This window comes from Motacilla alba, chromosome 26 (genome assembly GCF_015832195.1).
Source record: "Motacilla alba alba isolate MOTALB_02 chromosome 26, Motacilla_alba_V1.0_pri, whole genome shotgun sequence".
Classification (NCBI taxonomy): domain Eukaryota; kingdom Metazoa; phylum Chordata; class Aves; order Passeriformes; family Motacillidae; genus Motacilla; species Motacilla alba.
In genome coordinates, this window is record NC_052041.1 from 4601179 (window position 1) to 4622557 (window position 21379).

General features: G+C 54.7%; 1 protein-coding gene across 1 annotated transcript in view; it reads right to left on the bottom strand.

Annotated features, from left to right (window-relative positions):
• Positions 1–9577: 9577 nt before the first annotated feature.
• The window catches only part of ILRUN (inflammation and lipid regulator with UBA-like and NBR1-like domains), a 28235-nt gene continuing 16433 nt past the window's right edge, over positions 9578–21379 (bottom strand). Inside the window, exons 4-5 of the mRNA XM_038162667.1 lie at positions 20383–20711; positions 9578–12986 (exon numbers count right to left, since the gene is read on the bottom strand). Coding sequence (XP_038018595.1) covers positions 12951–12986; positions 20383–20711 — 365 coding nt within the window. The 3' untranslated portion in view covers positions 9578–12950. The remainder of the gene's footprint in view (positions 12987–20382; positions 20712–21379) is intronic.

The window sequence follows — 21379 nt, forward strand, 5'->3', positions numbered from 1 at the left end:
AGGAGCATCCCTGAGGGACACCCCGGGAGCGTCCCTGACCCAAACCCCAGAACCAGCCCTGCCCGAGGGACGGAGCTGTGAGTGAGGGTGCACAGAGATGTTGGGGGTGAAGGGAGCCCTGACAGCACCCAAACCCTCCCAGCTCAGGGACACAGCGCTGTCCCCTGCCCTGGGGTCTGTGGCTGCAGGATGGGGCACGGGGGCACAGCCAGAACGTGCCACACGCCGGGCCCAGGCTGTCTCCACCGGCACGAGCAGGAAAAAGCAGTTCTGAGCGAGACAGACACCGAGCTGGTATTTATTGTCTTTTTTTTTAGCACATGAAGCAGGCAGGGCAGTTCAGGCAGTTCTCCTGCGCACGTAGTGCTGCCAAAACCAAACTCCCCCGTCCCTAAAAGCCCACGTCAGACCAAACCCCGCTGCAAACACCACGGGCTGGCCCCACGTCACCAGGTCCCGGCGGGCACGTGGCTGTCCCCAGCCCACACCCCGGTGACAGAGCTGGCATCCCTCGCTGCCCTGACCCCCGGGCAGGCGCAGCCGATAAGCCACCCATCGGAAATGTTTGCCCTGAGGAAATGAAAGCCCCGGAGGAAGGAGACCCCGGTGCGAGCAGCTATCGGCAGCGCCAGGAGTTTCTGCCTCCCTTTGAAATGCCTCAATGTTATCTTATCGTGGGGAAAGCTCCCCCTGGAGCAGGGTTCCCATGTCCCAGGGGAGTTCTGTTCCCCTGTTTTGGTAAACACAACTGGGCCTGGGACACGTGGAAGTGGCTGTGGGGGGACCCCGGGACAAGCAGCTGTGTTGGGAAGCCGCCAGCCCCTGCCTGGGCTTTGCCAGGGGTTGGGTATGTTTGATTGGGATGTGGCACAGCCAGAAGGGGGGTCCAGGGCCCCCAGTGCCCCCCCAGTGCTCCTGGCAGCCCCAGCAGAGCTCCCCAGCCCACTCAGAGCATCCACCGCTTTGGACAAGGCCACACAGGCACCCAAAGCTGCTCCCGTGTCCCACCTCAGGATCCCCCGAGGGCACCCAGAGCAGGAACATCCCAGCACAGCCCCGGGGCCACAGCCTCCAACCACGGATCCCTTCCCCCGGGACAGAAACACGAGTGTCCCAGCCGTGGAGACTGCAGATGCAGAGTGGAGTCGCGTGTGAACTCACACCAGGCTGGCAGCAGCCGTGCTGGGAAAGCACCGCGGCCATCCCGCCCTTCCTGCGGCCGCTCCTGCCCCGCAGCCGGGCCTGCCTGGGGGATGGCTGGGGAGCAGGGCTTGGTTTGCACAGGCTGGACCTGCTGCGACACCACCGCCAGGTCACCCGGGGTTATTTGGCTTCTTTACAACTTTTCACCAGAACAAACACCAGGCCAGAGCAGCAGAAGGATCAGAAGCAAAGCGGAAGAGAGCACAGCTGGGGACGCTGGACAGTGTCAGGTGCCACCAAGCAGTGGGGAGTTCCCAGACCCAGAGCATCCCAGACCCGAGTCATCCTGGGCTGTCTGGGATCTGTTGCCAAACTCACAGCTCAGTCTGAAAGAGCTTTACCTGCTTCTCTTATCGGTAGCAGTGGGATCTCGATAACAGACAGAGATTAAAGGGGAAAACATTTGCTTTTCTGGGCTCAGAGAGAGCTGGGCAGTGCAGCACAGCGCTGCAAAACTGGGTGAAAGGCCCCAAAATGAGACCTCTGCTTCCCTCCCAGCGGGCTCGGGGCTGGAGCCACCCAGTGCCACCAGCTTCCACGGGCTCCAGCTGTGCCGGGCTGTCCCCGACATCTTTCGCAATCGCAGCTCTGCTTGCACATGCAAACCAGGAAAAGGAGAGATTGCGACACCTGAGGAACAACAAAAGAGGGAAACGAAGTCTGGCTTTTCTGCCCCGTGTGAGCAGTTTTCGGGACTTTTTCCTTGTCCTCCCTGTCAACCCATCAGCTCCGATTCCGGTGTCTTTTGCCTCTGCTGGAGCTTCAATGCTTGGGAACGCGGCTGCAGGGGAGAGATGGAGAAAGGACTCATGAATCAGCCTGGAGGAATCTCTGCCCACCTGCCTGTAGCTAATCTCTGGCTGCATCACAAGAATAATAGATAAGCAGCCATGTCACATATAATAAAACTATTGAAGGCCCTTGATGTCACTGTACAAACCACAGAGAGCATGGAGCCCGACCTGTCCCCACACGCAGCTGTTTCCTGGTCCCCTGCAGTGGTGGGGCTTCTTCTGCTCCAGCTCCTGCACAGCTTTAGGGGCAGTGGTGGCCCCTGAGTAGAGCTGGAGGTCCTCTGAGAGGCTGCACGCTGCACCCCATGTCTGTGCCGCAGGGTGACGACGGGACAGGATGAACCCCCGCTCCCAAGCTGCAGGGTGGGTGCTCTGAAGCTTTCCAAGGAAACGGGAAATGGTTGAAGAACCTTTAATGCATTCCCCCCATGCCTTGGAGGGGTCCTGGGAGGGGAGAAACTCTCTCCAGCAGAGCCCAAAATTACCCAGAGGGTCAGGGAGCACAAGTGCAGGAAGCCACGGGTGTGCACGGAGGGAAAGGCGCTTTTGATGGTGCAATGTCCCTGCGCAGCTTTACCTGGGAGAGCCCCCAGAGCTCCGGAACTGCTGGGATCGCTCAGACCCCCGGAATGCCCTCTGACTCCTCCTTATCCCAGCCAGACCTGCTCACTTCCCGTGCAGCCCCAGGGCGAGCGGGGCCGCTCCTCTTTATTCGCTTTATGACCTCCCCGGCTCCCCCATCTCCCAGCTGCTGCCATAATCGCTGTTTACGGGGCCGTGTGTGTGCCCGGGGCAAACACCGCGTTATTGCCGTGCCACCCGGCGGGCCCACCCTGCCAGCGGAGCCGGGGCTGCCGGCCCTGCTCCGGCACTCGGTCCCGCTCGGAGCCTGCTGCGGCTCCTGGGCGCTGCTCCCACACTCCATCCCCACCGTCTCAGGTGGCTCCCGGTTGTCCCCGTGAAGCTCCGAGGGGACCGTGGTGTCACCTGCGTCCCAGGGCAGCCCCGAGCCTGCAAAGGGGGTGCTGGAGAGGTCGGCTCCACGCAGCAGCACTGGGTTTGGTGTCTGCTCCACGCTGAGGGCACCGGGGGTCCAGGAGCCATCCCTTTGCTGAGCACAGACACCTTGGTGGTCACCGGGCACCTCTCAAAGGATGCTGTGCGCCTGCGGTGGCAGGAGGTGACACCGTCTGTCTCGGCGGTGCCACAGTCGCGCTCCTGCAGCCTGGCCGTGCCTGGGAGGGCAGCTGGGAAGGACGAGCTGGGGGAGGCGGATGAAGACACCGGGGTGAGCCCGGCCCCTGGACCACCAGCTCCCCTCCATTCCCACCCCGGGTCCCCCCCAGCACCCCCAGGTTCGGTGCCACCCCGGGTGACGCAGGGGAGCTCGTGGGACACCCAGGCGGGCAGGGAGCAGCGGATCCACCGCCGTGTTTGCTGTTCCCTTCCCAAAGCCCTCCTCTTTTCTTCCTCCGGTGGCATTAAACTCCTGCTTTTGTCTCTCGGGATTAAAAGCCTGGAAATGGTTGCGGGTCGCCCGGCGGTGCCAGGAAGAGAGGGCTCAGGGCGGGGTGTGCGCGGGGTGAGGAAAGGTCACGGCTCCCCCCGCACCAAGATTTGGGGTGCAGAGGAGGGGAAGGATCCCGGTCTGGGCTCTCCATGCATCAGCGCACGAAGCCTAAATCCCATCCGGCACCCCCCAAAATAACCCCCGCAGGCACCGTGCTGTTGTCTGGTCACCGGCACCGGCTCACGGGGCAGGGGCGGGGGGCTCGGCACCCCCTGCCCGAGCCGGGGCCGCCGGGCAGCAGCAGTTCCCAGGCACACACGGGCAGCCAGGTGAGACGGGCCGGGCCCGGTGCCAGCAGACGGGATGTTGTCTTTTCACACAGCCCCAGCGCGGGGCCGAGTGGCAGAGGAACCCTCGGCGGCTTCGGTTCCCACACTGGGTGCCATTGAGAAATGCAAATTCATTCTTCTGCTGCCGGTTCTCCCCACATGCAAAACGATCCTCGGGCATAACGGCCCCACGGAGCGCCAGCCCGGGGAGCGTGGGAGCCGCGGGGCAGGGAAACACCGCGTGGGACAGGCTGGCACGGCAGCCCTGGGGTCAGGGCGGCACACGGTTCCCCCCGGAGCCAGGAACGCTCCCGGCGGTGATTTCCCCGCGGGTTCTGCGTTGTGCATCCCGGCAGAACTGCAGAAGGTTCTGCCCCAGAGAGCAAAGCCCTAAAAGTAACCCCAAACCCCACAGTCCGCCCGGGGTTCAAAGGGCTGGAGGGGCTGGAGGGGCTGCGTGGTGAGGGGGGTCAGCAGGGGCCGCAGTCACCCCTCTCCCATCAGCCCAGAGCCAGCTTTGCAGGGCAGGGAGCGGGGCAGGAGGGCTCCCCTGGGCGCAGAGGGCAGGCACCCCACATCCCGTCTGGGGCCGTGGTTTTGGGGTGCAGGACGGGCCGGGCTGCCCGCAGAGCCAGCCGTGACTCAGCGGTGACTCACCGAGCCCCGAAGGAAACGTGTCGCTCCTGGGAGCATCGCCCGCCTCCGGCACCTCGTCCTGGGGGCTCAGCAAGGAGCCAGGACCCGGGGGGTCATGTAGGGAAAACCGGGTGTGGGAGGTGGGCAGGACACCAACGATGTCCCGTGTCCTGTCCTCCCCCACTATGCAGTCACTGGGCTGGCCACAGAGCTTGGAGGGATTTTCCCTGGCAAACACACGCTCCTGGGGGCAGCTCCGGGGTATCCCCAGCCTTGCCAGCCTTCCTGACACCGACACCGCAGCTCCAGAGGCAGGGCTGGGGAGGAGGGAGCTGTGACGGGCACCAGGAGCTGGGCGGGGGGACAGCACCTGCCAAAGCCTTGCTGGACACAGGCAGCATTCCTTGTGGCATCCCTGGTTTCACAGGGCAGGGTATGAAAGCAGAAAGTGATTAATGCTCTGTGAGGGAGCAGAGACAGAGCTCTGGCCCTGGTGTGGGACGTGACCCGAAATGGCTCCGTGTTCCCCTCAAAGGGCTGCCCCGGCCCCAAGCCCGGCTCTCCCAATCCCAACTCCCCATCCCAGGGCTGGCTCGGGCACCAGCACAGCAAGGACATCACTCCTCTCCTCAGCAGTGGATTTTGAGCGCAGCAAAATGTTTGTTCTGTCAACACGTGCCTAATCCCCAACCAAAAGCCGATGAAAGCACCGGGGGGGAAGGATGGGAATGAGCTGCCCTTTGAGACAAAGCCCCGGTGGTGACAGCCACAGCCTGGTGGGGCAACTGGGATCCTGCACTGGCTCCCCAGTCCTGGGGTACCCTGTACCAGGCAGGGCAGGGGAAACGCTCTCCGTGGGGCAGGGCTGGTCCCAGCTGCAGCTCTGCCACAAACCCGAGCAGGATCCTGAGCTCCTCGGAGGAAGTGCAGAAAATGCCCTTGCTCTGCAGGCATTGCCCGGCCTCAGTGACCAGTCCTGGCTCCTTTCCCCCTCAAAATGCAGCCAGCGGGTGCAGGCAACACACAGCAGGGTCCCCCCAGCAGCCCAGGCCTGTCTCTGTCCCTGCTGACCCAGCACCTGCTGTGACACCATCGACAGGCTCACCGACGTCACAGATGGGCTCACCTGAGGATTAGCGTTTCCAGATGACCCATAAAACCCTTTTCCTTGTGGGATGAAACAACGCTTTGTCCTATGAGGCTCGTTTCCAGCCTGGCTGGGGCTGGCCTGAGCAAGCAGAGCTGCCCCAGTGCCCACCCTGGGGTGGTCCCAGCAAGGACCCACTCCCAGCACCCAGAGGCATCAGCCCTGCACCCTTCACCCACAGGAAAAAAAAAAAAAAAAGGGAAAAAAGAAGGTACATTTAGCAGTTTCCATTTGTTTGCTCTTTAAATAATTGTTTCCTTATCACTATTGATTTAGATCCCTTTAAAATTCTGACAAACCTGCTTCTCAGGCAGCCTCAGCTGCTTCCTCCCAGCCCGCTCCCCGTGGGCAAGGCAGAGCAGCCAGGCTCATCCTGAGGAGAGCTCCCTGCTTGGGGAGGCGCCTGCAGGGCAGCGAGCCCCCACTCACCCCTCCTTGCCAAGATGGACAAAGCACAGCTGTAATTTGGGGATTTGCCCTCTCCCCATCCCGCTGTGGGGCAGACACAGGGCTTTGGGGCTGCTGCCAGGCTCGGGGGGCTCGGAGGGGACACCCCCGAGGTGCACAGTGGCCATGGCTGTGCAGAACCCAGCTCTGGCCATGAACAGCCCCCGTGAGGGCAGCACAGTGACTGCTGGAGTGAAGGCAGGACAGCACGGGTCGCAGCGTCCCTCAGGCACAGCCAGGATGTCCCCGAGGCCTTGCTGGGGACAGGGACCCTCTCTGCAGCGGTGCCACTCCTCAGGTGCCTCTCACTGTCACCTACCAGAGGGTTCAGGGCCCTGCTGGGCTCACAGGGGTTCCAGGGGCTCTTCCCAGGGTGCCCCCAGTGCCCCCCGGGGTCTGGGGCTGCAGTGCCGCAGGCTGGCGTCACAGCCCAGCCCGCAGCTGTCAGTTCACTGGGGAAACGCGGCCACAGCAAACAGCGAGGAGGGAAAGCGCTGCAGATTAGATAAGGGATGTGAGCTCTTGCTGGGTTTCCCCGGGATGCCAGTGCTGCACAGACCCTGCCGAGCCCAGCTGCCCCACGCCAGAGTGCAGAGACCCGGCAGAGGCTGAAAGCTCCGTCCTGTGGGATGGCTTTCCTAGAAAACAGCCTGGAAAAAGGGCTTTACCCAGCCCCAAGGTTTGGGGGTCCCTCTCTCCCTCCCACAGAGCTGTGCACCACGCTGGGGCCACAGCAGAGCAGCCAGATCCCCTTTTGTCCCCACCACATGTCACCCTTCAAAATGAGACTCAGCATGGGTCTCCAGGTGTGCAGACCCTTCCTCACTCCCAGCCCAGAGGGGTGTCCCCATGCTGTCCCCATGCTGTCCCTGCCCAGCAGCTCCTGCCTGGCTCTGCAGCACTGCCCCAGCCCCTCAGTGCTGGTGACAGGCCAAGTGACATGTGCCACCCCCCTGCCCAGCCAGGCCTGGCCAAGCCAGCAGCAGCTCTGGGAGGCAGGGGGACACGGCTCCTGTCTGCCCAGCCAGTGTCACCAGCAGGACCCAAAGCCTGCAAAAGCCACAGCCAGCAGCTCCACAGGGTTTTGTGGACGAGGAGCAACCTCAGCTCCCTCTGCTGGCACCTGCCCCAGGCTGGGCCTGTGGCCAGCAACCCCTGTTTGAACACTCAGCTGGGAGCCCCCGGGTCCAGGGGACCCCCCCAGCCCAGCCCCTGTTCCCAACATGTCCCACCAACATGGAGCTGTGATTGCCAGGGTGTCCCCACTCCTGGGCGTGGCTGACCCCCTCACAGGGCTCTGCAGGGCTCACCCTCAGTGCCAAGTGGTGAAAACCCAACTTTTCTCCCCCTGCTATAGGTTTCTGTGAAGGCATCACTCCTGCAGGGAGGAGATAACAAAACATGGGAATACAGCGAGCCCAGAGGCTGCTCTGGAGCCAGCCCAGCTGCAGCTGCTCTGCAGAGCCGAGCCCACAGCCTTGCATGGGGCAAACAGGGCTGGCCCGTGCCCACGCGTGCCATCTGCCTCCCTGCTGGGCTCTGCTGCCAGCTTTTACTACTCGGCTGTTTTATCAATGGGGTAGGAAATGTTTGAGATTAGATTTCCTTAATCAATTCCTGTTTAACTAGGAATTTTCCAACGAACACACAGGCAGAGAGAGCAGGTTGTGGAGAGTTTCCAGAAAGATCCCAGGTTCCTCCAGATCCTGCTCCTTCCCCATGGACCCCTGGTAGCATCCCAGGACTGGCCTGGCCTCGTTTCCCCCTTGGAACATTAACATTCCCCCGGGCCTCCCAAGGGATCTGCAGAGATGCACGAGCAGAGTGTGGCACACCACGGGCTGCTGCTGCAGGGTGTAGCAGGTAAAGGAGGAAAAATAAACAAAAATTACAAAAATCCTCTCTGCCACTGTTGCAGGTGCTGCTCGTGGATGGGCAGGTGCCCATGGGAGTCCTCGAGGTCACGCCTGCAGATAGGAGGATGTGTGGTGGTGCTGGGGAGGTTTTGGAGCAGATCCTGCTCTTCCCTCCAGCCTGAGGGGCATGACAAGGCACAGGGCATGGGCCTGAGCAGTCCTGGGTGCTGAGCACATCCTCATCCCTGCAATCCATCATAAAAATCTGACAACACCCTCCCTCTGACTGCCACTGCTTTGGGAACCAAAAAAACACCATAAAACCAGAATTATAACTTAGCAACTTTTAATGGACGACGATCTGGTTCCCCTAAAAAAATAAACAAGCAGCAAAAGCAGCACCCAAGCAGCTCCCAGGTGCCTGTGGGTGCCGTTTGCCTTGGCCTCCTGCCTGCCAGCTCCCCTCCCGGGGTCGCGGGATGACCTCCACCACAGCGATCCCGCCGGGTATTTGCCCGCTCAGGAGATACCATTAAAGGTGTGATGGGATTGTCCTGTGCTGGCAACCTCTGACAGGTTGCAACCCTAAAGATAAACAGATTCTTTCGAGCAAATAAGGAGTAAATGCAAAGCTGGGCAGTGAGCAGGGCGGGCAATGCTCCCCTGCCCAAACCCTGAGCACCCCGAGCTCGAGGGGCGCGTTCTGCTCCAGGCACAAAACAAACACCCCCAGGCACGGGGAGCAGGATGTCTGTTCCCAGTCAGGCTTTCAGTCAAGCTTAACCAGCACATGAAAGCTCCAGGCATTTATTCAAATGATAAAAGCAAAGCCAGCACACACAGAATGAGGTTTCTCGTGGGGATTAGTGACAAACTCCCAGGTAAGCAAAGGAACGGCCTCAGCTGAGCTGCTCCGTGGTGCAGTTTATCCAAGTAATGCTTGGGCTGGGTGTCCTGAGCAGCAAGGCCTCACCTGGGAACTCAGATCCACCTTGGACAACTGTGCAGGTGCCCAGCAAAGTGAAACCTTCCTGTGCCCCCATGCTGATACACAGTGTCAGCTATTTCCTTAGGGATTGTGAGAAAATAAAACCCAAACCAATCCTCCTCCCTTCAAACTCCCGCTCCTTCCTTCCCAAGCCACTCAGGAGATGGAAGGTCTGATCCCTCAGGACTGGGCTGTTTGAAGTATCACCCTGTCCTGCAGCAGGCTCCGAGGGAAGGGCTGGGATGTGCATCAGCCACACCAGGAGCACCTGGGGACGCAGCTGTGGCATCGCTGTGCGCTGCTGTCCCTCGTAAGGAGATCCCTCAGACCATCCCACTTGTCCTCAGGAGCTGTCCTGGAGAAGTGACCTGATCTTGGCACAAGGGAATCTGGAGTCCCCTCCCTCCCCCTGCCTCACAACCACCCCCAGAGCCTCTCCCCACCCTCATCCCCCTCCCGGGGCTCCAGCTGGTTTGATAACCTCAGTATGCTCTGAATTGGGTCTGCTTTCACAGCAATTTGGACTAAATTAGGGCTGGAGCTAGGTTTAGGGCTGTTGTGCCTGAGTGTCTGGAAACATTCTGGGAATGGAGCAAACCAGGTACATTTAACAGACTCAGTTTTGCAGCTTCAATAAAACTCTCAACAGCTACAGAGCTTTTTTTTTTTTTTTTTTTTTTTTTTCTGTGTTAATTTAATCATACAAATATTCATTTATACATTAAGGAAAAAGCTTCCTTTATTTTCACCCCCAATGTGCTATCATAGGACTTCTCCCAGACTCAGAGAGGCAACACACCATCCCGTGCTACACATGCACTGCCCCGGCGAGCACAGACAGGCTGGGAACCACCCACGCACTCACACACGGAAAAAATGAAACACAACAGAAACCCAGACGTGGGACAGCGTGCATTTCCACCCACGCCACTGCTCTCCGACTGCACGGCTCTGCCCCAGCTCCCAGTCCTCGGCAGGGTTCGAATCCAGCACTCCTGAGGTGTGGGCAGAAGATTCCCACTCTCTCACCCACTCCCACGGCACTGCCACTTCGGGGGCAGTCCCAGGGACATCCTGCTCCAGTTTGCCAAGGCTGGGAGGTGACACTGCTTGAGCTGTGTTAGTGACAGGGTCCAAGTGGCTCTCGCTTACCACAGGGACCCACTTGGAGGCCATCGGAGATGTTCTACATTACCCTTTCCCTTATGGGAGCTGATGCAAACTGCAGCGTCACGAGGTCACCTGGGCAGAACTTTGCCAAACTCATCTCAATCTCCCCGTTAAAAGTTGGACACCTGAAGCACGAGCAATCTGAGGGCCGGCTGCAACACAAAGCTCCGAGAAACCAGGAGATAAAACCACCTTTGGCCTCAGTGAATCAGTTTTCACTCGAGGAAAAACACAGAGATAGAGCAACCCGTTTTAAACATCCTTGCAGTGCCACAGCAGGGGCCACAACCCTGGCCCCAAGGAGCTCCGTGGACCCCTCAGCTGCCTGGGCAGAGCAGGATGTGAGCAGCCAGAGCTGCAGATCTCAGAGCCCTGCCTTTCCTCACAGCCTGCAACGTGCGCCCCTTGTCACCAGGACACCACGGACTGCAACCGCGTGTGCCTTCGGAGTGGGAAAGCACATGGCTACTTGGGGAGCATGCAGGTTTTGGTTTTTCAAGACAAGGGGAATAAATTCAGCCTTAGGAGGAGCACAGGAACACGAGCGTGGCAGCCAGGGGACACGGGAGGAGCACACGTGCCTGGGAGCAGAAAGCCAGCGTGGGGGTATCTGAGTGCAAGGGTCTCCCAGGTGCCTCTGTGACACCAGGCAAAGGTCACAGCACCAGATTCAGACCTTGATTTCCCCTCCCTTCCACTATGCAGCTGACACAAGGAGCTAATAAAGATAAGGAATCGCCTCGTCACTTCAACCAAGAGCTGTCTTCAGGGGTTCAGTGCCCTCAGAAGGGGAGCAGCAGCCCTGCAGGTGTGATGTTCATTTCCTCAGAGGGGCCTGTAAGCCACCTGTGAGAAAAGGAGGGAGTGAGCAAGGATTCCACCTGCCCACACCACGCCGAGGGGCTGCAATCACCCCCCAGATCAATGCTCAGATCTAACACTCAGAACTAATCCAAGGCAAAATGTTGTTACAGCACAAGAACTAAAGCTTCCAAGAAGCAGCACCCGCAGCAGGTTCACTCCAATCCCAACACCCACCCAGATCCAGGGCACAGCCAGGTGCCCACCAGACTGCAAGGGCAGTCCAAATCCTGTGGTGCCACTTCTATGCAGGCAGTTTCTGATCTTATACTTGTTTCTCCCAGCTAACAGATTTCTGAAGGGAGATTTCAGCTAATGGTGATCGTAACACCTGAACCTCTGAAATATGAACAAAATCCATTGCCCAGTCCTTCCTCTGTTGGACACAAGGAACTCCCACTGGCCCCGCGAGGTCCATCCACACGCACCCAGGTACCAGTCCTTGGTAGCTGCAATGAAAGATTCCCCTATTCAAAACCAGCCACAAAAACAAAAGCAGCCAAGAGCAGCGAGGGCAAAGCCATGCAGCGTGCAGCTCTGACACGGGGAAAAGCCTTCACTGGGAAGATCTGGAAGAAGGTCAAGGGAGCTTTGCATATTCCTGTATCTTTGGCAGATGGCTGTTCCAGCCTGGTTCCTTTGGGCAGGATGGTGCTGCAGGGCTCCCTCCCCTGTTTGTGGGGTCAGCATTTCAAAATAAATTCACCACAGTGCCCGAGACCAAGCTGCATCCCCTCACACGGCACTTTGCAGTCCAGAACGGGAGGAAAAGCTGCTGAGGAACAGCAGAGCAGCCCAAATCTTCTGCAATCCCTCCCCTAATGTGAGCCCACTCAGAGCCCCAGTGCAGCCCCGAGCCCAGATGACAAAGGCAGAAGAGGAGGGGACAGTGGGACCCAGCTGGTGGTGCCGACTCCTGCTCTGTGCTCCAGAACACGTGGATCAGCCTCTAAGCTACACCTCAGCACAGGAGAAACAAATGCAAACTTATGCTCTGAAAGAGAGAGGGGAGGCTCCAAATGAAAAGGACAGGATGTCTGTGAAGCTTTGCAACTATCAGCAGGTGAATTACAGCTACAGAGATTTCTCTTGGCACACAGCTCCAGGCACAGCTACTGCACACGAGAGTGAACAAAAAGGGATTTTTAACTGCTAACCACACAGGACAGCTCAGGAACTTGAATAAATCAGCTTCTTATCAACATGGGTGTGTGTTTGTGTACTTCATGTACAAGAGGGAAGGGAGATGAACCCTCCATGTTATCCCAGAAGTCCCAGTGTCTCCCTCTCCAATTCTGATACCGAGACCTGTCCATAACGTGGCTCCCAACAACACACAGGACAACTTAAAAGCAACACCCAAACCAAAAGGAAAATAGGAAACAAAAGATTAAAAAGTTGGTAACTAAAACCAGCGGATGCTGTTAAAAACACAGTGCTGGGTGCAGACCCAACCTGGCATTAAAAAAGCCTGACAGAAGCAGTCCCTGCACAAACCCCAGCAGGTGCTGAGCCAGTCCCGTTCGGCAGCAAACCAGGACATTCTGGGAAAATGCACGCTGTCCCTTAGGAAAAAAAAACCCAAAAAAAAGAACAAGAAACAAACAGAAATTAAACATTTGCTCAAACTACAACCGCTCTGTAGGCAAAATATTCTTTTTTTAAAGATGGCTTTTAAATTTTCATTTTTAAACTTCTTTTTAAGCTACCTAATTACATGTGAAGATGATTTCTAAAAACCCATAGTGTTGGTGTCTCTTCTTCCTCATAGCATTTACACCACTCTGAAATCCAGCAGTCACACATGCATACTCAGGTTTTGGATTTTCCTCTGGAAACAGCTAGTCTTAAGTTACTGGGCTTTTGTTTTTTCTTCTTTTCCAGAACACGGAGGCAGAGAAGGGGGGTCCGCTGTGTCTGTCTGCCACATGAATCCCCCTCCCTTCCCCCAAAAGTCAGCTTTTTCTTAAATTCTCCTCTTGTCGATACCCGTTTTGTGTTTTTGTGTTTTAAGACTGTCCGAAGTGATAAGGACCGTGGAAACCCTGAAAGAAAGTTGGAGACATAATCAATTTTCAACAGGCAAGAAACAAAATGCTCAGTGCTCAGCTCCAAAGAGTGCCCAGCCCAGCCCAGGGCTTCCCACCGACCCCACCGTGGCTCCGAGGACATTCTGAAACCACACGTTCCAGGGCTGGCTTCCCAGAGAGGGCAGATGCCACCACTTACCTCTGTCAGATGTTTTTTAGGCCAAGGCAACAAAATAACTTGTGTTTTCTACACCAGAATTCCCTATAGATGCTACAACACCTGCAGGCCCAGCCCCTGCAGCCTCCCCAGTCTGTCCCACAGACATGGGGCTGGAACTGGGTAAGGGGCTGGGCCAGGAAAAGACCCAAGAAAAAAAATTCCACATTCCCACAAGTGGCATGTGTGCCTCCTCAAGGTGACAAGGCACATTTGCCTCCAGTGAAATCAACCAGAGCGTTTACCAAAACCCCCAAAATGCTTCCTAGAGAATCCATTTCCCTCCTTCACATCCTGAAGTGAGTCACCTAAATGTCAGATGTAGTCACAGGTCTCAAATTAACAGGAACTCCTTTTGTAACTTCTATTGTCCAGGTCAGTTATCTGGGGTTTCATCAGGAAGCAGAAGAAAGACCAACAGGCAGCAAGGGATGCCCCAGCTCACAGGAGATGAAGTTTGTCAGTGAAGAAGGTACAACCCCCACACAAACCCAGACACACTGAGGTCAGGAGGGAGATGAGGGAGAAAATCTTGTTCTATCTCACGGCAGAGTTGGAAAATCATCATACAAATGCTTCTAAACACAGTCCAGCTCTTCCCAGCACGTTCTGGGTAAGGTAGTGAGAGCCCAAAGCATTCCTGTTCTGGCTGAATGGGAAGCTCTGATCTCAGTTTTCACCACTCTGCCTTTAACAGGGCAAATTTCCTGGGAAATACCATTTCCTACGTGTTCTACAACTTCAAAACCCCCTCACTGCAGGAGCCAGGGCTGTGGAGCCACAAGTAGGAACACGGAATGTGTAAAGAATCAACGTCACTGGCAAACCCCAGGCTGGAGAGCTCTGCTGCAGATCTGACTAGGAAGGAAGTGCCATGAACAGTCTGTAATCTTGCTACAGCTGGAGAGAAAAAGTTCATTCTTGGGGATATAATCAGGTGGTAAATACAAGCAAATGGCAAAATGAAGCAGCTCTCAGAATCCAGCCGAGAGGAGGATCAGCAGACAATTAACCAGGACATCTCCTGAACTGCGTGGGAAGTATGAAAGACTGGGAACATGGAAATTGCTGTTTGCAGACAGAAATACAGGCAAGTGATGGAAAAACAAACACGCTTCTAGCCCAGGAATATGCTGCAGTGCCAGTTTGTAAAGCTTTTCAAAAGAGAACAGCCAGCAGATTCCAGCATGACAGTTCACCTGAGGAAGGAGATGCTCCCATCAAAATCCAGAGATTGAGAAATCCAACATTTCCAGAAATACACTCACTGAAACAGGGGGAAGAGGAGAAGCAGGACAGAAACATTAAGATGGTGTGAACAGGAGCACAAGAAAAGGACACAGAGGAAAAGCAATGTATAAACAGGATCCCGAGCAGTCTCACCTCACAGGGATTAAGCTATTGTACTTAGCACTCTGCAGAAGGAAAACAGGATTTGCTGCTGATTACCTGCACAGACACATTTGCCAGAATTTGCTTCATCTTTGAGCTACCTGCACACAAGGCTTTGTTTGAGGCACTGCCTGGTGAGCTCAGGAGGGGTTTAACCATCCCCTGCCCCTCTGCTGGGACCACCCTGGGACTCCCTTACACTGTGTCACCTCACGGGGGATGCCAGAGGCAAAAAAGACTTGCTTGCTTTAATTTGGGGGTTCCACAAGCATCCTCCTGCCAGTACCCTCAGTCTGACATCAGAGCAGCTCATTTGTGCTTTTGGATGCAGAGACCCTGTGAAGTCACCGTGAGCTGGTTTGCAGGGAAACCCTCTGGACCTCCACACAGGGGTTTCTGGAGCACCTAATTTAAAGCTCCGCAATTATGCAAACTGTGTCAGTTAAACCCAGAGCCCAGCTCAGCACAAAGATTCCTCAGCATGTACAGCTCTGCAGCACCTGCCACCCTGCACCGAACAGCTGACACCCTGGAATGAGCCCCCCGGCAATGCCAGGAGCATGGTCAGCTCCTCCTGACATGAGGAATTTCACCATGGAAGAGCCCCAATCTCTCCTTTTGGAATTGCCACTCTTCACTGCATTTCACCTGCCCGAGATTCATTACTGAACACGAGAACTTGGCAAAATTGAACCCCACTTGCATCTTTAAGGCGAGTGAGAGCTGCTTCAGTGCAGACCTGTGCAGGTGACTCCACCTCCCCTGTCCCATGACACTTAGTCACCATGCACAATGTAAGGGTTTGATACCAGAAAACTTCAATTACTGCTGCAATGCAAATACCAAACCCCTGTATGACATTTTCAAGCCTAATTATCCCCTCTGTGCAGCGTTTTACATCACAAACATGCAAAAATAATTCTGCAGACAATTGCAGTTTTTCCGAGTTGTTTCAATGGAAGGATTATTCCCAGTATTTTTGGTGCCTTCACGTCTATCCTCCAAGTGGGATCACTGGCTTTATGAAAAGCTCAGCTGCAGCTTTGCAAACTCGCTTTCAGTTCTTCCAGAATGTTCCCCAGAAGTAACTGCTCACTTGCTGGTGGGAGCACTGGCTCTTCACACAGACCAGAGTGTGACAACACAGGACTGTGATTTTCCAAACAAAGACTCTACTGGTATAAATTATCATTTGACTCGTGCCTCTAGAAGGGAAGTGAGATGTTTTGCAAAGTTAAAACCCTTTTGTGAATACTGAGCTCTGTAAACCGAGGTACCTGTGCTGGGAACAAAGCGAGGATTAAGTGAATCTTTCATAAACCATCACACACAGGCTTTCAGACAGCTCTTTATTTCACCTGTGACTGAGTCACCACCAATGCAGGTACACTTCCAGGGACAGGAGGTGGATGCACAGCAATACAGGAGTCTCCCAGTGGACACTGACAGTGGCCCCAGCCCACGCTGCTGGTCCCCATCCCCTCAGGCCGCTCCTAGCCCGCGCTGCTCCAACCTCGCTTACGTAAACTGAGCACAAACACAGAACAAAGCATCCAGCACTTGTGTTTTATTCCATGCGTGCTGTGCAAACATGGCGTGGCTGGGAGACCACCAGGAAGTTCAGGACCTTCTGGGAGCAGGCCCTGGCAGGGCTGGGTCAGGTGAGGAGGTGGCAGGGCTCAGGTACCCGAGTTCCCATGCACAACTCCCTGATGTGCTGCTGGGCCAGCATAAACAACAGGCAACTCTGCTGGGCTGCAACGGAGCAAAGCTGGGCTAAAACCACATTATCTGGCACTTCCCACAGTCTGGAAGGACATGGATTTGATGGATGAGTTGACATGCAGCACCAAACCACCACTCTCTCACTAGGGAGGCAAAGCAGCTGATGCCAGCCCTGCCCAGGCTGCAGTGCTGTGGGAGCTCCAGGCCCAACCTTCTCCCCCTGTGTCTAACTGGATGGAACCACGCGGTGACCAGCCCACGGTGAAGCCCAGACACCAGGATGGAAGGAGCCTCTCCTCCTCCATGGATGCAAACACTTTTGGGGCATCATCCTCATGCATAAAAGACAGTTTGATGCCCAGTTTCCAGTAAAAGTATTTCTGTCTATAGTTTACAGAGGTACTCCAAAAATCTGCAAATTGGAGGCCCTGGTTTGGGAGAAGCACAGCTTTAGAAGCAGCAACAACATTTAAGCTCAGAGAGGGGAAGCCAGTTAAAGGCTCCAAGGACACAGGGTTGGTTTCCCCTTATGTACAGAAAGCTGCCAAGTAGCTCAACTCCACACAGAACAGAGGGAGATGGGGAGCAGAAACACAGCAGGAAGAAAGGAGTTCAGATTTTACAGCTGTGAACTCCAACTATGTTTCTGTTTCACTGGGCTTTGAAGAGCAGCACAAGCAGTGACCAGGACAGCCAGGCACCATTGGCTTAGGTGGGGATGATGCTCAGTGTCCTGTCTGGGCAAATCTTTGCAGAATCACAACCTCCAGGTGCAGTTTTCTGCATGACACGGAGAGAAGTGATTCCTGCATTCATCTGGGAGCAGCTTTAGGTACAGATCTGTGGATTTTACACAGAGATGTTCAGTACAATCTAAGTGTCAGGATATGGCTATTCATTTCTGATCATCTCAAACATGGAAACGTGTACATTTCTTTCCTCAGTTAAGCAATTAAACTTGAATTCCCAGGCACTGTAAGACTGATCTTGGGCTTTTAATGGAAAAGCCAGTCACAAGAGAGCAGCAGTGACCGTGCAGGGTTGCTATGAGACAGGAGTAAATAGGAGAAAGCTGTATCGACCTCAGATCTCTGGAGAATCCAGAGAAAGTGACTGCCAGAGAATGAAGTATCTGTGCACGGGGATTTCTGGGCATCCTAACCTGCACTTAGGCACATCTTTAAATCTAAGAACATGCAAAAACTCCACTGGGAACAGATTTAACAACAACATGCTTCAAGCAAAGCCCTGGCAGGCCCTGGCCTGCAGCCTCCCCACAGTGTGTGTGGAAGATGGGCAGGGGGCCCCAGGGAGATGGGTGCCATAGCAGGAATAAAGGGCACACAGCTTGTTCCAACCATGCCACGGGTTTCATCTTACCCACTTACAGGGAATTCTGCGTCTGGTTTTGTTTGTTTTTCCCTGGGACACCCAAACCACCCACTCTGCTGCTGTATAAAAGCATTTTGAATGCTTCCAGGTGTGAAACGCTGCTGCACTTGTGTAACCCAGCAGCAGATGGCATGTCGGTGTTGCCACAACCCTGACTCCAAGGGGGAGCTCGAGAGGACAAGTCACACCTGCTCAGTGCACCAGAGGGAGAACTAATTCCGACAAGGTCTGGCAGCTTCGAGTATGTTTTACACCTGCAGATGCCAGAAACTGCTCGTTTTATCTCAAAGATTTCATGGTCTCATGCACTGCATGACTGGGTGTCCCCAGGGTCTGTCAGCAGAGGAAGCCTCTACAGTCAGCTGAGAAATATTTAAGGGCTTATTGGACTTCAAAATACAGGACACAGGCTCTTCTCAACACTTAACTGAACCTGAACCATCTCCTTTGCTCACCAAAAGGCCTGGGGATGCCCTCCCTCTCCCAGGTACGTGAAAGGAGACAAAAATATCAGAGATCCTGCCCAAGATTAATAAAATCCAGGAATTCTTGGAGTCTCTGCCACTGCCTAACCAAGCCACAGTGCTCTTCTGTCTGGTCTAGAACCTGAAATGAAGCCTTTCACATCAATATTCTATCACAGGGCAGCAACTCTCAATGCAGAAGTTTTCTTTCTCCTCTGCAGCAGCAGAGTACAGGTCAGATCCCCTGGGGATGTGGAGAAGATGGGCCAGGTAGAGCTTTTCCCAACAGGAACTGGAGCTCCATCTGTTCCTCAGGTAATTCAATGCTCTGACATCACCTCTAATAACCCCTTTTCTGCTCCAGCAGCATCTCCAGCTGGGTACACCATGCACACAAAGGAAAAAACCAAACAAAACTGCATCTCCTTTTCCCAGAGGCCTGGTCAGGGAATGGGGGGAATGTTCACCTGACCATCTCAAACCAGACCAGGTGTCTGGGAGGTCCAACTCCCTCAAACTTGTTTACTACAGAACCAGTGCTGTACCAATATGAATATTGGGACTGTGGCAGAGAACCTCCTGCCCTGGGCAGGATGGGCAAGGCTGGAACAGGACTCAGATCTTCAGACCTACCAGATCAGCCTCCAAAGGATAAAATAATTTGTCTTAGTATGTCACAAACCAAAAGAACTGCAGTAGAGAGAAAAACCACCCAGAAATCAAGTAGCTTTTCCATATCCCCCACCCCCAAGCAAAAAAAGGACTATAAAGTTGTCCCTTCTGAAGCCAGCAAACAAAATGTCTGCTTTAATCTCAGACAATCCACCTCAAATCCACCCAAAAATATTCTGTATATACAAAACGAAACAAACAACAAACAACCCCAAAACAAAACAACCCAAAAGGGGAGGAAAGGTCACCTGCCCTACGTTTGGGGTTAGATTATAACCACCCCCATTTCCTCAGAGCACAGAGCTCTGGGTTACCAGCTAAACCAGCTCACTTCAACCTTGTGACACCTCTCAGGTCTCTCCACTCTCCTGCTGGCTTCTCTCCCCCAGCACAGCTGCTCCTTGCCAGGGCTCTGGTTCCTCACGCCCACGCTCTGAAGGCAGTCCCAGCCCGGCCCCTGGGGAGCAGCACGACCCCAGCACAGCAGCAGCTCCAGCACTGCTTCACTGACAGGTCACCACTCCCAAGGCATCCACCCCGCTGCTGTGAGCAGGGCCTGGCAGCAGGAGCCAGCCCAGAGATGGTGTGGGGTCACTAAGGGGGGCAGTCAGGCTCACCCCGCACATGCCAGCCGTAAGAAATGCACAGCCCTGGGGGAAAGGTCACTAAAACAGGATCCACTGGCACAGGACAGGCAGGTCACCCAGGGAGGAACTAAAGTGCTGTAGGTGAACTAACATTAGGGCTTTATTAAGTCATTCAGCAACCAAGTGTTATTGTCCTACACAGCCTGCTCAAAGTACAGTAAAGCATTTTTAAAGGATTTAAAAAATCAAACTAGTTTGACATATGACAGTACACACCTACACATACTGCTGCATTAACAGGTGGATTCTGAATTGTAAATAATCCTGCAATTCATTTTTCACACACAAGCAAATAAAAACAGTCAAAATATCACTCAGACTCATAAAGCATCCACCAAGCAAGCTTTTGAGAGAGATTTAAAGTAAAGATAATTTAAAAGTCACCTACAATTATGAACAAGACAAGGACACAGACAGGAACGGTCCTTTGATTGACTGTTCCTGCAGGCAGCTTCTGCGATCAAATGGCGTGCTCTGTAGTCTCCCCACACCAGCTAAAAAGAAGTTATCTGGCTAATCTGAAGTTTGAGGGTGTGGTTATTTGTTCTTTGTTCAAAATCATGTCAAACTCAGGACACATCTAGAGAGATATTTTGACTTATTTGCACACGCAACCGGAGCGGGCTCCAGCCACTTGCGGTTACAGCACCCAAACAAGGTTATATAAATTTTAAGAAGGACTTGAAGCAAAAACAAAAAGGTGGATCTGGTAGAGTCTATCAGAGGCAAAAAATACTTTAATATAACATGAGGACTTGGCAGAGTCAGACAGTCAAATTCAGAACCTTCCTTAGCAGGTCTGGCAGAAGCAGAAGGAAAGGGCTTTGCAGTTTGGAAGGAAGAGCAATTACACCTGCCAGGCTCCTCCCCTACCCGTTCTCCTGCTCGCCCAGGGCACCTACCTTACTGTACGTCACTACCGACAAGTTGTTCGAGTGACTGCTGGGGGAGAGATTTACAGAGTTTTGTGACAGTCCATTCTGATCTTGTTCGATTTGGTCAGGAGCAGGCCCCCATGTGTTTTTGCTGATTGTGCCTAGCTCGGAACCCCCAGGGTCTTTTAGGTTGTTTTCATCTGGTTGCCTGTTCTTCTGTGGAGAGGCGAATGGGTTAAAGTTTCCTTCTACCTTGCGGTGCGGCTGCGTGTTGAACTCTGTTTCAAAGGATGACAGCTGCTGTGTGACACCCAGAAGTCCTCCAACTTCCACGCTGAGGATCACCCAGATGACATCTGTGGAAAGAGACACGTTTGGGTCGTCACTAAATGGGAGTTTATAGAGAAGGGTCAGAAGGAGCAAATGAATTCCATCGTTTACACTGGCAAGAAAAAGACTTATTGCTTAAAGCACATTTTCACAAAGCCTTGGCAGTACTGGTTCCAGGGCCCCCAGTTTAACAGGGCTGTGATCAGCAGTTTGAATTTGAAGAGCCAACTGAGGACAGTGGGATTCTACCTTAGGGGCACACAACTTGCTTAGGGAACTCCACACCCTGCTAGGGCCAGGACCCCCAGTACACACCACTTCTACCACCCCCCGTGCACAGCTCCCCTCACTGAAAACTACACACACCCCCACTGACCCCTGCAATCACACACCACTGATCCTTGTACACACACATACCACTGACAGCACTGCACAACCACCACTGACCACTCTGTACACACCCATACCCAGCAGTGACCCCCTGCACACACCCACTGACCCCCTGCACATACCCAGAGCCATCAGTGACCCCCTGCACACACCCACTGATCCCCTGCACACACCCAGAGCCATCAGTGACCCCCTGCACACACCCACTGATCCCCTGCACACACCCACACCCACCAGTGACCCCCTGTACACACCCACTGATCCCCTGCACACACCCAGACCCACCAGGGACCCCCTGCACACA